Here is a 17,089-nt window from a genome sequence, read left to right as displayed (position 1 = left end):
TCGCAGCCACTCAAGCAAGATAAAGCCCAACATACCTTGTACTTCAGGCCAGACTTGAAATAGCCAAGGAAGGTGGCTGACTCAAAGCCCTGGACCTCTCGGTGCTGCACAGCCCGGCCATTCAGGTAGTCATCCAGCTGCACCGTGAAGATGGCGGCCGCCCCACTTTCGTCCTGGCTACACTCGTTGCCTAGCAGACATCAGAGCAGCATGAGCCTGGCTTCCCAGAAGTGGTTTCAGCACCCTGGGGGCAGGAGTATGGTGCCTCCAGCATTACCCTGGCCTCACCACAGAATCTGGGCAAGCTTCTTCTTTCTGTGAGCCTCAGTGAGGCCACCTGTATAATGGGGCTCAGGACTTACACCACTGCAGAACAGATCTGCAGTATTAGAGACCCCAGGCTCCTGTCTCTAAAGAACAAACTGCAGGAGGTTTGACTGCAGCTGGGCCAGGGACGCTGTGGAGGGGTCCTCTGTGTCCAAGTTACTCACCGTAACTTATTGCAACCTCATGACCCTCCTTTGAGGTAGTACAGCTGTGTCACCATGTCCAAGCCACAGGGACATTGGTGTCTTGCCAAAGGGCAGATCACAGCTGAGGTCAGAACGTGCCCAGATTGGCTCTAGAGTCTGGGGACATGTAACCACTAGCCAAGAGCCTGCACACACTTAGCTCTCAGTCATCAGTGAGCCTCCTGGGTACCTCCTGGGACCACACCTCAGAGGTCGCGGCTATATGGGGTTGGGACCAGGCAGGTGCTGAGCAGGGGCGCCTCACCCAGCCAGTAGTGGAGGTCATACTGCAGATTCCCATTCCTCAGCTGCACAGTCTTCAGGATGACATAGGCGTCACCTGTGAAGAAGTCTCCATAGAGGTTGGGGGGCACGGGCACCAGGTCAAACTTCTCCACACGCCAGATCTGCAGGCCGGGCTCCTTCCCTGCCTTGAGGAACTCGGGGTGTTCCACCACCATGCTGCTGGGCTGGGGAGAGACAAGGCAGAGCCTGAGAAGGGGCATAAGTCTTGGCAGGGAGAGACCCCGGGCTCGAGGGAGGCTGGGTTCCAGCACCAAGAGCGTCTCACTTGAGCCTCCCCATGGCCAGGGTCAGTTGACCCCTTTCTATGAGTTGGCAAACAGGGCAAGAATTTAGGCTCCAAATCCTGTGCCTTGGTGAGGGAGCATCTTTCTCTCCAGCTCAGCTCCCCGATCTGCATTTTCTGGTGATGCGGAGGCAGAGGGCTCCACCTCCCTTCTCCCTCTGTTTTCATTGCCAATTGGCTGTGATGACTGAGGCACAGAGAAGTGAATGGACACTCAGCTAGGAAATAGTGGACAGGAACTGCCCCAGGCTACTCTGGGTAGACCCCCTCAGATGGTAGTGATACATCTAGGGGTCCCCAGGGGCTCAGCCTGCTCCCTTCCAGCACCATCATGGCTCTTAGAACTACAGGGTTCTCAGCTCATTGTCTACCTCCACTCTATAGATAGGAAAACTGAGGCCCACAAAGGGAGGGACTGGCCCAAGGTCACATACCCTGTTTGCTTTTGCTTTTTGGAAGTGGTAAGCTTGCCCTTGTCCCATCCATCCCTCATCACACCCTCAAGAAGGATAGCTGAGCCCAAGTGGCCTCCTGAGCTGTCTGCCTCCTCCCTCTGCCCCCCAACACCCACCCCCAAATTCCATTTCTTGGAAAAGGCGGAGAGGACACAGCCTGGGTCTGCAGGAGCCTGTTGGAGAGGAGGAGGTCAAGGGGAGGGGGAAGGCTGTCAAGACATGCGCTAGGGCTGGAGACAGGGAGCGGGAGGGTTAGGCTGGAGTCAGAGGGCGGAAATCAGCAGGCGCAGGTCTCCTCAGGCCGGAGGGGAGATCTGGTGGGAGTAAAAGTCAAATGGGAGAAGTCAGAGGGACCACGCTGCGCTTAGAGCTCAGGCAGAAGGGCGAGGAGAGGAGGAGAAATCGGGGCAGAGGAGACAGCAGAGAGGGGGAAATGAATAATAGGAACGACGATAAGCAGATCGAGGTGAGATCACACAAGGAGAAAACTGGAGTGCAAGAGAGACATCTAATGGGGAGGAATCAGAAATGGAAGAAGAAATCAAATGAGGCAAGGAGAGAAGTCAGGCAGACAGGAGGAGAAATTAGACACGAAAAGGAGAAATCAGGCGGCAGCGATGGGTAAGAAATCAGAAGGCGATGAAGGAAAAGAGCTCCGGCCAAGGGGAGGGTTAGCCTGTAGGAAGGGAAACAGCCAGGGCCCCGAGGCGCCCACCCTCACCCACGAGAGCCCTGGAAGCAGCAAGAGATACTTACAAAGCAACAAAACAGTTTTTCCATTCTAGACCTGAATTACTCCCCTTTTCCTAGCGCTGTATCTGCAAGAACTTACAATAGAGAGTTACTCCGGGAGCCCCGGGGGCCCCCCCGGCACTCACCCGTGCCTGGGACGCCTGCCCCTGGGGCGCCTGCGCCTGGGCCGCCCCCCGCGACGCGGTGGCCGCGCGGACCCGCGGCGACAGCGCGCACAGCGCCAAGAGCAGCGCGCGGAGCAGGGCTGGCGCGGAGCGGTGCGGAGCCATGGCGGCGACGGCGGCGGCAGAGCACCCAGTCGGCAGCCTCGGCCCCGGGTCGCAGACCTTAAGTAGCCGACCGCCCATCCCGCCCAAGCAGGGGACCGCCCCTCAGGGAGGGCTCAGGGCAGGGCTGCGCCCCTGCGGGCCCGCGGGAGAGGCGGGGATCTGTCCCGGATCTCGGAGACATCTGGGTTCCCACCCGGACCCACCCCACTGGGCGCGGCCGGCCCTGAACATCTGCTCCCCCAAGAAGACCCAGCACAGGGCCTGCCATACAGCGGGTGCCAACTCAATGCGAGCTAAATGGGCGCGTGAAAGAACCGCGGAGAGCCCATCTCAGTCTCATCTTCTTGTGCAACCTCTACGAGCCCTTTCTCCTCTTTGTTCCTATCTCCTGTAATAATGATGATAATAATAATAATACCACCACCAACAGGAACACTGCAAGCTTTCCACTGGTGCATCAGAATGGGTACCAAGGACAGCCCATTTTACGTACGGAGAAACTGAGTGCAGAGTGATTAAACAACCTGCACACCGCTAACAAATGCTACTGTCAGGATCAGAACCCCCAGCTCAGCAGCTTGCATGCCACCAGTGAGGGGCAGGTGAAGCACACCAGGCTTAGACACCTGCCTGTAAAACTCCCAACTTCTGGGCTTGCTGGTTCTACTTTACTCAAATCAGTGGTCCCCCCCCCCATCTTTTAAAAACACTTTACTTCTCAAAGGTTTCATTTTGATCAAAACCTAGTCACATAGTTGTGCAATGTTGCTCTCTTTTGACCCCATTTACCTCTTCCTGGGTACAATCACTTCTATCTACCTCCGTTAGCTGGTGTCTCAGGGTTTGCCTTCATGTTTCCAAAAATACAGGCCCTTGTTGCTTCTTGAAGTTTCTCTCCATTTTGGACACTCCCTATCCATTCGTCCTGGGGAAGACAGGATCTGAGCCTTCTCCCAGTCCCAGACTTGTAACTGGGAAACGGGAGATCTGGGTTTGATTCTTGTAAGTTATTTTCTTTATTTGATGCTTAACTCTTACATTTGCATGGGTACAGAAGTTGCTGAGGAGTAAATCATTTGGAAACAGCCTGGCCTGCACATGGGTAAATGGGAGTGTCCCTGCCTGTCCCCGTAGCTATAGTCACCCATCCCAGCTCTTAGATGACTTCTATCTAATCAGGTTGAAGTTTGCCTTCTCCAACCTACAATTTCCTCCTTCTTAAAAAGGAGTGGGGGAGAGATCAGATCAAAGGCTAAGGGAACTCAGAAGGCAACTGAGACTAGCGGGGTTATAAGGAGGCTTCCTGGAGAAGGGGCCGGAATATCAGGGAGGGTGAAGATGGAAAAGAAAAGGCATTCCAGGGGAGAGAATAGCATGCACAAAGGGCAGGCAAATATGGGCCACCTCTGGTGAAGACAAGGGTCTAGTCTGAAACACAGGGAACAAGAAGAAATGAGGCCAGAAGGGGTGGCAGGTGCCCAGAGGCCACACTGAAGAGTCTGCATTGTATCTAGGGTATCCGCCCCAGAGGGACGCCTGAGTTCTCAGAACTCCAAGACCTAGTAAGCTTACCCCTAGGCCTGCAGAGCCTGAAGTGGGCTGCCCTGGCCTAAATTCACAGAGTTCTTCCCTCTTCCATCCCATCTGGAGGAGCGTCAGAAACCCCACTGCTCACAGGTACTTGATGGAAGTGTAAACCAGTTTCATCTCTCTGGATAGCAATGTAATTATACAAATTCAAAATGCACAATACAACATTTCCTACAGAACTACAAACAGCAAAACATGTGCGAGGATGTTCACTGAAGCATTGTCTGAAGAAAACTGGAAAAGACCCAAATGTCCTGGTTAAATAAATGATGGAGCTGCTGTACAATGGACCACTATGCAGAAAAAAGAATGAACTAGATCAAATTGTGCCTGGCACATAGTAGGCACTCAATAAGCAGAGAGATCTCCAGGTGCAAAAAGCAAACTATCTAACAATGACTAGAGTGTGCTCCTCTCCTCCTTGTGAGCTTTTTGTTGTTATTGTTCGACTGTTTCCTTTCTTTCTTTCTTCCTTCTTTCCTTCCTTTCTGTCTTTCATGCACCATTAAGAAACCAGTAAACGCTAACCTGTCAAGGCAGTTTGCTTGTAAGGAATGAAGGGGAGATTTCCTTCTTGGACATTGCCAGGGCTGCCTGCAGCTGCAGGAAGTGCCCAGATCCACTACAGATGGCAAAGGGAACTCGTTAGGGTGATGAAAATGTTCTAATACTGAATTACGGTGATGAGTCCACAACTGATTAAACTAAAAATCACAGAACTCTATGCGCACAGTGAGTGAACTGTTATATATGTGATTCACCTCAAGATACTTACTGAAAAAATTGTAAAAGCATTGCTGGGGGGTTTGAAATGTTACAAGTATATATATCCAATATGGGTTTGTTTGTTTTTTAGTGTATGAAGAACAATACCTTTTAAAATATATTTAAAGCAATACTTGTTCATTAGACAATTTGGAAAATCCAAACAAACAGGAAAGAAAAACGTCCTTGTTTTCCCAGCCCCCAGAGTGAACCCAAGCCAGCAGCTGGCCCAGTTGAGTAACCCCCTCTGGAGCAGTATGGCCTGGACCTGCCCAGTTGGTGATTAACAGAGAGCTGCTATGGCTTGGCCTAGATCCCAGGGGTCATGGACCACCAACCCAGGGTCACTTGCCCCAAGTTAATGATCACAAAGGCCCTACACTTTGCCTGCCATATAGCTGTGGGGTCTGGCTCTAAGCCCTAGATAGCTGGACACCAAGCCCCTGTCCCTGCTCCCTGGGACCCCAGAGCCTGGAAACCCTCACTATTGGGCATGGAGAAGTGGTGGCTTTGCTGGGGCAACACTGTCTTACTCTGCTTCCTGCCTGAATTCATGGAGTTTGCTAGGGCTCGCTCTGCCATTGACTTCCGGGTGACTTTGGACAAGTCCTCTCTGTGCCTCAGCATCTCCATATGCAAAAGACAGAGTAGGTCCAATGCCCCCCCTCTACACCTCTTTTCTAGCCACACCATTCATTCCCAGGTACTGGCTGTGCAGTCATACCCAGAGCCTGCATGTCTCTGAGCCTCTCTTACCCCCATCTTTAAGATGGGGACACTGGGCCAGGTTGCCTCTACAGGTCTTCTGAATCAGACAGTCCAGAGCCCCTGATTTGGGGGAGGAGGCATTCATAACAGCACACTGTTTCACCTCTGGGCCCAGCTGGGGCAACTGAGACTCAGGGAAGGATAGTCACTTGGCCAGAGTCACTTGGCTGGAAGGAGGCATTGCTGAGATCCACACACATGTCTGACTTGCTCCAGAGCCAGCTCTGTCTTGGGGGATGAAGCAGGAGTCCCTGGAACCACCTGGCCCGAGCAGGGAGCGGCAGGGCTCTATGCAGAAAGGGTGCAGTTGCTAAACAAGTCAAATCCAAGTCAAGCCCAAGTCAAGCTGGCAACCAGGAGCATGTGGGGCCACTGACTCTGCCACACCTCCCAGACCAGGACAGGAGGCACCAAGAAAGCCCTCCAGCTCTCCTGTCACAGTTTCAGTACCTGGGACAAAAGCATACCCAGAAAGATCCCCAGGCCTAGTCCCTGCTCTTTGCTTGGAGATCCCCTGACCTCTGAGTTTGGCTGTTCCTGGGTCCTCCTCAGTGCCACACAAATAGCAGATGGCTTTGCTATAGCATGGAGTGGTATAGCCATGTTTCTCTGGCAGGCCTTCCTTCCCCACAGCTGGACAGGACCCCCACAACCAGCTCCAGGCCCTTCTTCCCTCGACACCCGCAGGCCACTCTCTGTGTCTCTGTGGGCCTCCCAGGACAGCTCCCAGACACCAGAGGAGGTGCCTCACCCTCACCTCCACCCCTGGCCACAATGCACAAAAGGCCTTGGCCAAGCCTGGAGGACACCACCCTGTTCTTTTCTCTTCACCCCAAATGCGGATGTTCTCGATTCCCCAGGCACACAGCCATTCATGGGAAGCCCTCTCTTGGAGCTCATTTGCTTTTGGCTCATCTCTCTGGACCTCCTGGGTGCACTCACCCCTCTGGCGTGGGATCTTGCTTACAAGGACAATGGTCAGTAAACAGAGAAGCCAGTTATGAAACCCAGTGAAACTGGACAGGGCCTCAACAAATTCTGGCGAGCCCTGTGGACTTGAAAGAACACAGGTTTTAGAATCTAGCAGACTAGGCCCCCTGTAGTTGAGGCCTCAGTTTCCCCAACTATAAAATGGGGAGAATGGTATTGAGCCCGTGCAGCAAGGAGAGTGCCCAAGGCCTGACACACAGCAGGAGTTCTCCCAGAGGCCTGAGTTCAGCCCATGTGCACTGAGGAGAGCAGCAGACTGGGGGAAGAGAAAGGTTACAGATTCCACAGCGGGACTTAGGCTGAGGTCTGGGCTGTGTGACCTGGAGCAAGTTCTTTCCCTCTGTGAGCCTCAGGTCACTCATCTGTAAATAGGGATAGTGCATCAAGCTGCAGGGCTGTCTGGGGAATGGGCACAGCCTGCTGGAGGGCACAGCACTGAGCAGAGCTTCTTAGCAAATATGGTCATAAGTCCCTCCTGTCTTTGTGGACAATCATACCAAGAACAAGAGGATGATGTCTCAGAGCCAGAAAGCAAGAGCCTGGCAGAAATTTAGAACTCAGGTCTCTTTGACAACCAGGTCAGAGCCAAAGCCTGGTGTGCATGTGACAGGGCTCTCTAACAGGCCAGCTGGGTGTCTGCCTTGGCCAAGCTGTTCTGGGTGTGGACAGATATTGGGAAGATGGCCAGTGGGCTGGGCTGAAGCCTTCTCCGGGAGGACAACTATCCCAGGGACTGAAGCCTCTGGCCCTTTCCCAGCTTCCGGATCCAACCCCACCTAGTGCTGAGAGCCAGGACAGGACATTTGGAAAGGGCCTGACCCAGCCACTTCCTAACCTTGTGTCTTGTAAGCAGTCAGATTTGGCCATGGGTGTGAGCCTGGCCCTCTTTTTGCCAGGACCCATTTTGGCAGTCAATCTCCCCTGCTCTGGGGGAGGAGCTGACCCTGGGAGACTTGTCAGGCCAGCAGCAGGGGCTACAAATGGCTGCAAACAACTGTGTCCTAGGGGCTGGGGTTGTGGCTCAGTGGTAGAGCACTTGCCTAGCATGTGTGAGGCCCTGGGTTTAATTCACAGCACCACATATAAATAAATGAATAAAATAAAGATCCATCAACAGCTATATATATAGAAACTATATATATAACTATGTCCTAGTCCACCACCACTGGCACAAATACCAGCAGCAGGACAGAGAGGTCCAGAGGCGGATAGTGTGAGTGCAGAACCAGCAGAAGACGGGGGGGGGGGGGGGGGGGGGAACAACCTGTCCACAAATCTGCTGGAGAAGGCAGGGTCCACGGTGCCCCACCAGAGCCAGAAGGAGCAGGAGAAGCCAGGGGAGGCAGCTACACAGGAGAAGGACTTTCAAAGACGGAGAAAAACAAAGGGAGTAAGTAGCCTTGTGTTTGTGATTATGCTAACCCAGAAACACCTGGGTTTAAGTTCTGGTCTACCAGAGCAGCTCTGAGCAACTGGGTGGCTTTGAGAAGTCACTTTGGTTCTCTGACCTTCGATTTCCTCATCTGCAAATGCCTTCTTCCTAGGATTATTGTGAGAACGTAATAAGGTAAAATATGTTTGGGGCTTAGCACAGGGCTTGCTGCAGATTAAGCTTGTGTAAAGAAAGCTGCTATTATTGTTAGGCGGTGCACTTGGGTGAGTTTCTATCTCTCTGAGACTCGATTTCCTTATGTATAAAATATGAGTAAAAAATGCCTTTTTTGAATGATAGTTGGGAGGACAAAATGAGACCATAAATGCGAAAGAGCCTAGGACCATGCCTTTCATAAAATAGATGTTCAAAGATGCTGATTTCCAACAGCAAGGTCTCAAAGAGACCTGCATATCCGTGTTTATAGCAGGATCATTCACAAGAGCTCAAACATGGAAGCAAGCCAAGTGTCCGTGGGTGAATGAATAAATAAGCAAAATACACCTCTCTACCACAGAATGTCACTCAGCCTTAACACGGAAGGGAATTCTGCCCAGTGAACAAACCTTGAGGACATTATGCTAAATGACATAAGCCATTCACAAGAAGACAAATGCTTATATGAGGAACTCAGAGTAGTCAAAATTCAGGGGCAGAAAGTAGACTGATGGCTGTCAGAGGCTGCGGGAGTGGGACAGAGTTTCAGATCCACAAGAGGAAGAGTTCTGAAGACGAATGGGGGTGATGGTTACACACTATCAATGTCTTCAATACCACCAAACCATTCACTTTGAAGTGGTTAAGGTGATCAATTTTATGGTGTGTGTATTTTATCACAATTTTTTTAAAAAACTGGAAAAAAATAATGATTCCCTTCTCTCTCCTCAGAGGTAATGAGATGCTAAATGGTGACCCAGCCAAGAGAACTCAAGTGACAAGCAAACCAGACCATCTCTAAGGACCTTGGGACTCTGGGATTCAAGGATGTTGAGAGAAAAAGCAAAAAGCCAATAATATTGTACCTGAAGGCCCCCGCCCTCAGTCCCCTCCTGCCTGTCTGGGGATCAAGTTCATCCTTCACTGGGATCCACCAGGGCCAGCCGCCATGCTGGTGGAAAGAAGGGTGCGTGCCATCATGTGATGGTGCCACGTCCTCCTGTCGTGGGCTCCAGATGAAGCCCTTCTCTGTCCTCGGGCCCCGCACAGCTCAGATTCCCTTAGTGCTTGGTTCTGGGAGGAAGCTCCAGCCCACTGTTTGGGTGTCACTTTGTACCTGCAAGCAGAACTCCCTGAGAAGAACAAAAGCCGGTAAACGGAGGGGAAAGGCGGAGACCAGAATCCAGGAGCCCGTGCTGAGTCTCCGTGAGGTGGAGACACGAGAATGACCAAGAGCGTGAAGGCTGAATGATCTTCCCATCAAGGGAATACCAAGCCATGTCCAGGGATGAACTTGAAAAGAGCCCAAATCTACCACCAGGGGACACAGGCAAGAGGCTCCTTCTGCAACACTTGTGTAAAAGGCATAATGATTCCTAGCCTGTGCGGTGTCTGGTAGGATGGAAGGAGCCACTGACATTGTGCTTGGCATTCAGTAAGTGCTCGGTAACCCTGACATCCAAAGATGACCACCCTGCACCTGTCCACACCCTGCAAGCCTCAGCTCTATTGTCCCCACACCTATCCTGGACCACCTGAGTCTGCCTCTAAAGCAGAGGAGGGCTGGGACATTCCAACCCAGGACTGGAGAACTGGGGTTGGGCTGGTACCAGGGATGGAAGATCGTTTCAGGAGAGGCAGCCTTGCCACTCATTCCCCTCCCCCTCCCTGTGTCTCCTTATGACACCCCTCCTCTCTGAACTTAACCTTTCTGCTCCACCCGAGGATCCCAGCCCTGACAACCACTAGCTGGGCAAGGCACTCAACCTCTCTGAGCTTTTAGTGTCCTCAGGTAAAGCCTGGTCAGACAGAGTTGGTGATATAGCTCAGCTGGTAGAGTGCTTGCCTTGCATGCACAAGGCCCTGGGTTCAATCCCCAGCACCACACACACACACACACACACACACACACACAAGGACTGGTCAGATCATCTAACAGGTTTACTGGTCCTTAATACCAGTAAAAATTGGTTACAGAAAAAACTCCAATGAGACAAGGAAGCCCAGAGGATACAAAGTAGCAGATGTGTGGGATAAAGAAGTGTAGGAGCTAAGCACAGCAATCAAATTGAACTGTATTTGGGATCCTGGCTAAGTGAGATTTTAACTGTCCTCATCACAAAATGGATACAAATAATGGGTAAAGATGTGAAGCAATAGATTGTGCATTTGATTCACTACTTACATACATCATATACCACCGTGTTATATTCTTTAAATATACATAGTAAAATTTATTTTTAAAGAAAAATACTGCAGCATCCAAACACTGTAGCATCATTAGAGTCTGAAATTTATCTCAAACTTTGAGCTACAATATCAAACGCTCAAAGATATTTTTATTGTTACTAATCCTTTTAATTCTAATAGGTTTTTATAAAAGTATTTTTTAAACTTTTAACTTAAACTGAGGCACAACACTGGAACGCTGTCCCTCCTCTCAAAACACTACACAGACAGAAAGAAAGGCTCCAGGAATGTGTGTTGCCTTCTCTCCCAGGTGCTCTGGGGCCTCACCTCCAACCAGGTACCTGCCAATCATCTATCATCCCACAGATGCCTGACCCTCTCCTTCTGTAGGCTAATTCTAGAATGCTCTGGGACACTTGGAGGCAGGTCCCAACCAGGATCATCCCATGAGGACAGTTAATAGGGCTGAGACGACAGCAGAGATACTCAACTGCACTCTCTGTCCCTCCCTGACACCCAGCCCCTAGACTCCCACACTAGCCACTATACAAGCTCAGTGTCCTGAGATCACTGTATCAGCTTCCTCACTGGCCTGAATTCTCTCCCCACTCAGCCCCTTGTCCCTTCAAGTTGTGTTATTCCCTGCTCAAGAGGAGGAGTCAGGACTCCTAAGCTTGGCCCTTTATGATCTGGTGCCCACGTGCCCTTAAAAACTCCTTGCCCACTGACCACCACCAACATCCTCTGTGCCATCTAACCTGGTCTCTGTATGACCTCAGTTTCCTGCCTGCAGGCGCCCTGGGGGCTAGCCATGGCTCTGCTTCTCTGCATGAGCTTAGACAAGCTCTTTGCCTCTCTGAGCCTCAGTCTTCTCAGGCTAGTGGGACTCTTGTGCAGATAAGACTCATTTTGGTCCTGAGTTCCAGGTGCTAGGAGGAATCAAGAAATGTGTGCCTTGGGCTGGAACTGTGGCTCAGCAGTAGTGCGCTTGCCTAGCATGTGTGAGGCCCTGGGTTCGATCCTCAGCACTGCATATAAAAATAAATAAATAAAATAAATTATTGTGTTCATCTCAACTAAAATAAATTTTTTTTAAAACAACAGCCTCCTCCCCTGCACTGCTACCGCTTCCACAGCAGCTGTTAGCCATTTGCTTCCTGGATCTCGACAGCACGCTCTCCCCTAAGCCCTGGAATGCAGACAAGTTGTGAGCCAGCAGCGGCAGCTAGGAGGGGAGCAGGGCTTAGAGGAAAATTACCGGGCTCCAACACCCAGCTCAGCCAATGCTGGCTGGCGGGCTCTGAGAGGGGATCTGGGGGCCTGGCAGGCCCCTCTTGAGTGTGGACTTGGCCCCACTCCCTGACCCCTCTCTGAGCTAGTCAGGCGGGGGCGGGGGGGGGTACTCTGGTCCCACCACTCCTCTGGGACACTCCCACTCTTTGGCATCCAAAGAGACAGGGGGGAGGAGGGAAGAAAACAGGCAGGCCTTTGTGAGGAGGAGAAAAATGGCTCCTGCCACCACCCTCAGGGGCCCCAGGCTCTGACATGCTGGAGGATCCCAGATGAAAAAGGGTCCCACCGTTGCCTTGGAGCCTGCATGGTTGCCCTATCTCAAGTCCTATACTCTTGTGACCCCTTCTCTGTATCATATACATTGTACTGGGCCCAGCGTCACATATTCCATGTGACTGTGCCACACACTAGGTCTGTGTCCCCCACACATCATCATCCTGGGTATCTACCTGGAGGCTGCAGCCCACAGCATGTAAGCCCCAGTCATGCTTCATGCACCACGTCATGTCTGTCGTGTGACATACCCTGCACTTGTACCATCTTTCCAATCCCATGCCCATGTCCAGATCCTATCCCTTGGAGTACATGTCATCAATCTTGTCCTGAATCTATGCATTGAGGTCCTTGCTCCATGGTTCACATTCAAAGTTGGAGGAGAAGGGCAGGTAAGCAGTGTAGCAATTAAGTGGGACAGATTCCCAGCTGTCATCACCAACCTGACTTTGCAAAAGCTATTCCTCAGTGCCTCAGTTTCTTCAGCTATAAAATGGAAATGATATGAACACTCATCTAATACGATTGTCCCAGGGATTAAAATAGATAATGCATTTAAGGTGCTTAGCCCAGGGCCTGACACAAAGTTAGTACTTTAAAATGTGGGCTCGGACTGTTAACAGATGTCCTGTGTGCTGAGCACCAGGCTCCCACGTGCCCAGTTCTTACTGAGCCTGAGACACTCTGTGCACATTGGTGACATTCAAGCAACCTCCTGCAAAGAGGGTGTGATTATCCCCTCTCTCGATAAGGAGAAATCCAAGGTTCAGAGCAGAGCAAAACTTTGCACAAAGTCAAAGAACCAGAAAGGGTGACACTGGGAGAGGACAAGGGGGCTGGGCATTCAAAGAGACAGAACGCAGATTAGTGGTTAGCCCAGGGCCCGGTGGGGCAGACTGCAGGCAGGCATGAAGAGTATTTTAGGGATAATGAAAATGTTCTTAAACTTGATATGAAGATGGTTGCATAACTCTGTCAATGTACTCAAAATCATTGAATTCATGAAAATGGGTGGATTATATGCATGTAAATTTACTTCAATAAATTAGGTAAAGTATATATCAAGAATGCTGGTTTTTTTTAATTAAAAAAAAAAAAAGGAAAAATAAAAGCCATTGGCCTTCTGGTGTACCATTGTGCCCAAGCCCTTGGCAAGAGAAGTAAGCATCCCGTGAGCTACCACTTGGAGGCACAGCTGGGAGCTCCCTGCAGCATTACACCAGCCGGTGGATCCCAACACCTCTGCAGACCAGGTGTGCAGGGGAATCCCTAGGGAGCTCAGGAAGACTACAGATGCCCTGGCCCAGCCCTAGCCTCTGGGTCTGTAGATCTGGGCTGGGTCCAGGAATCTGGGGTTTCTCATACTTGGGGAAACCAAGGCCAGGAGAGAGGGAACTCAGCAGGCTCACATAATCAGGCAAAGAGAGAGCCAGGACTAGAATTGGGGCCCCTTCCTTTTCCCATCTCTCCTTTCCCTCCACCTCCCTCCCACGCCTCCCCCTGCCCTCATCCTCCTGTGACTCAGGGCTCTGAGTCATCTTGTGGCACCACAGAGGAAAGTTCTTAGGAAAAACAATCCCAAACAAAGCTTCCCTGATCTGGGGAACATAATAGGCCCAAGGGGCCAAGAAAGGCGGGGAGAGAGAACACAGGGTGGAGTAGGAGGCCCAGACTTCCCAGACATGATCTCTCCTCTTGGCCACTAACCCATGTGGGGCCCTAGATAAGGAGCTCCCCAACTTAGAGCCTTTTTTCCCCACCTGGAAATAAGATCTCTTACCTCACACAGAAGTTCATTATGGACCAGACGCCTCCATAATAATTCATATGCATTGTCAGGCTGAACCCTCCCCCAAACCCATGGTGACATCATCCCGTTTTATAGATAGGAAAACTGAGGCTCAAAGAAGTTCAGCCAAAGGCAACAAAAAAGTGCAGAGCACAGCTTGCATCCAGGAACATTTGACTCTGAGCCTGACTCTTTCTCCTGCACACCTGTAAAAAGTGCCTCGTACGGAAGGGCATGCAGATCAGGTGCCATCAGACACACAAGGTGAGCAGCCATGACAGGTGCTCGGTCACAAAGGTGTTCCTCCTTTCTTTCTTCCTCAGTGTCAGGCCTCATCTCAGGACTCCCAGGCCCCCTGGGGAGCACACACGGGAAGACAGGGAGCCACTCAAGTGGCTGTGAGCAGCAGGAGCACAAAGAAGGGAACCCACACCAGATGGAGCCACGAAAAGGAAACACTGAAGTAGAGCCTTGAAGGATGCACCACCAGGGGACCCGGCCAGCCAGGTGGGAGGAACAGCAGAAGCAAATGCCTGGCGGTGTGGCCCGCACAGGGCATGCTCAGTGTGGAGGTGTAGCTGGAGCCAGGGGGCGCGAGGGCCTGGCTGCTACAGTCGGGCTTTAGGTGTGAGACGCTGGGGACTTTGAAAGCAGAGGGAGAACAGGATGGGAACAGGTTTCATCCTTGCTGGTGGCTGAACCAGAAATCAAAAGTGTGGCTCCCCGCAGGCTCCCAGGAGCCCCTCCTCTGAGCACTTCAGATCACTTGCTACTTACCCATGGGTCACAATTGTCCCTGAGGGTTTCCTCCTCAGTCATGGCGGGGCTGGGCAGAGGGAAGCCGGCCTTCTGACAGAGCCAACTTATTCACACTGGCCTATAAATAGGATCCTAGGGCTTAGTCGGAAATAGCTGTGCCAAGCCGGACTCCACAGACCTCACGGGCATGCAGTTCCCAAAACAGCCTTTCTCCTCCACACAGTGAAAAACCAAAACTTCCTCGGGAAACCATTGTTCATGCTGCAGTTCACTTTCTTAAGCCTGAGGCCGTGCGAAGAGCCCCACTGCCTACTATACACCACTGAGCTCTGCCTCGACCTCCGCCTTCCCCGACCCCCACCCTGGCTGCCAGTCACTACCTCTCCCTGGGCCTTGGCATCCCCACAGGTGAACTAGGGAGGCTGGATGTAATGCCCTCCGGTCCTTCTATCCAGGATGCTCCCTGGAACTGTTTGGGGACAACCCCTGCCCCTCAGATGCCTGTTTTATTTTCTCCCCTAGTTGACCTGGGAATATTTAAATGATCACCATTTGAAAAATTGGAATTGCAATAAATGATCAGATTTGAGGCCTCCACGGAAGTGACCTTGGATGTGCCACTGTCCCTCTCTGGACCCCAGATTCCTCAGCCATAAGATGAAGATGCCATCCCATGCACCGAGCACTGCGAAGGACCCCACTTTTCCCATTACTTAGATCTCAACGACCTCATTGCCCCATTGAACGGATGAGGAAATTGAGTCTGAGAGGGACTCGGAAAGTGTTAAGGGACACATAGCAAGCCCTGGTCATGCTCAGACCTGTTTGCCCCTGAGCCCAGCTGCAGTGGCCTAGCTCTGGGCAGCTCAGGCAGGTCAATGGGGGCAAAACCCATCAAGGGCAAGGAACAGAAAGGGGAATGGAAGATCTTTCTGTGTGTGTAGTGAAGGCGGGTGACAACGTTCCCCCAGTGACACTGTTCTTGCCAACCGGCTTCCCACACCATCCTTGTCGATCCACCCTCCCCTCTGCCTGCTGTGATTGACTGCTCTGAAATCCACTGATCAGGTTGTTCCATGGCTCTGTGGTGCCCTGAGGGTCAGGGCTAAACATCCAAGGCCTCTCCCAACCCTGCTTTCCATGTCCCCTTTTGCCACTTCCCACCTCAACTCCCAAATGCTGATCACTAGTCCCCAAGCACAGGGGCTCCTCCAGGTGGCAAACACAACCCTCTTCCCAGAGTGCTCAACTCCCCTTTTTAGCCCATTCCTTATCTCAAGAGGAGGAGAAGCCCTTGCTGGTTCCCTGGGCCCCTTGGCAGCCGAAATGCACTCTGGGCATTAGCCACCACTGTCTCCCCCTGGGACAAGAGCGGCTCTCCAGGGCAAGGGAATGGTGACTCAGGTCCCCGTCCAAGTCGGTGAAGTTTGGCCTCTGTGTGAAAAAACAGAACAAGAAAATCCTGGAAAAGTGCTCACTCCCAGGACTGCCCAAGGCCAAGCCTCATATCATGGTGTAGCATCAGGACACCCCAGTGTGGAAGAACCAAAAATTACAGCCCCAGGGCTTTGGAGGGTCCTCCTAGTGTCTCAGGGGTTCTACTAATGAGATTTGGGCAAGTCACTGCCTCCCTTAAAAAATTCCAGCGGTTCCTGGTGCCTAGCATAAAACCCAGACTCCAGGGCCCAATAACGTGGTTGTTCCAGGTCCCTCGCTCCTCTGCCACCATGGCCCCTTCCCTGGCAGACCTCCCTCCCTTCTTTTAGTTCCTGAGCATTCCCCTGCCTCTGAGCCTCCCCAGCCATTTGCTCTGCCAGAGGAATCCTTCCATCATCCATGCTCACCCCACCGCCTCCTGCTCCCTCCTCAGGGGTTGGGTTTTCCACGGGAGGCTTCCTGACCCATCAAGACAAGACCCCACCCTTTCCCCATCATTTCCTTCACAGCTGAACAGAGAACAAATCTGTGGTATCAACACCCAGCTAAGGCCCTAAATATCTGTCAGGTTCAGAAATAAATAAATAAGTGAATGAAGGCATGAATGGATCTATTTATGCAACTCAAGACAAGAAGTGGTCAGAATCCTGGGGAACATTTGAGGCAGTAAAACAGGACCCCGACTAAGATCAGAGAAATTGGGGAATAAAATAATAGCACAGCATCCCAGGAGCAAAGAGGAAGGAGTTCTAGAAGGAGGAATTAGACATGCGCCAGAGATGCAGAAAAGGAGACCTAAGGGTTTGACCAGGAGGTCACTGGGGTCTCCTAGTTGAACCAACATTCCTGGAGACTGTGAGGTGGGTACACTGCAGGGGACAGAGGACTGACAGGGTGAACAGGCAAAGCTCTCAGGTGACAGGCTGGGCCTTCTGGGGCAGGCAGAAGACATCATTACCAAAAGCATGCGCAGACTAGAACACTCTTTATCAGCAGACGACTTTGAGGCAGTTCAGCTTTTGGGGGTGTCAAAGCAGGAGCATCAGAACTGAGACATGGTCCTTGGGCA

At 51.7% G+C, this 17,089-nt stretch overlaps 1 protein-coding gene across 2 annotated transcripts in view; it reads right to left on the bottom strand.

Annotated features, from left to right (window-relative positions):
- Gsn (gelsolin) overlaps positions 1-17,089 on the bottom strand; it is a 53,673-nt gene that overhangs the window by 23,727 nt on the left and 12,857 nt on the right. The window contains exons 1-3 of one of the 2 annotated variants that reach the window (XM_071600892.1): positions 2,435-2,613; positions 778-982; positions 36-190 (exon numbers count right to left, since the gene is read on the bottom strand). In XM_071600892.1, the coding sequence (XP_071456993.1) occupies positions 36-190; positions 778-982; positions 2,435-2,578 (504 nt within the window). In that variant the 5' untranslated portion in view covers positions 2,579-2,613. Of the gene's footprint in view, positions 1-35; positions 191-777; positions 983-2,434; positions 2,614-17,089 lie in introns of those variants that run through there. The other variant, XM_027944992.2, reaches the window with a different exon arrangement.

Source organism: Marmota flaviventris, chromosome 13 (genome assembly GCF_047511675.1).
Source record: "Marmota flaviventris isolate mMarFla1 chromosome 13, mMarFla1.hap1, whole genome shotgun sequence".
Taxonomy (NCBI): Eukaryota; Metazoa; Chordata; class Mammalia; order Rodentia; family Sciuridae; genus Marmota; species Marmota flaviventris.
Note: the sequence above shows the minus strand (reverse complement) of the source record. Positions and strands in the feature narration are given on the sequence as shown.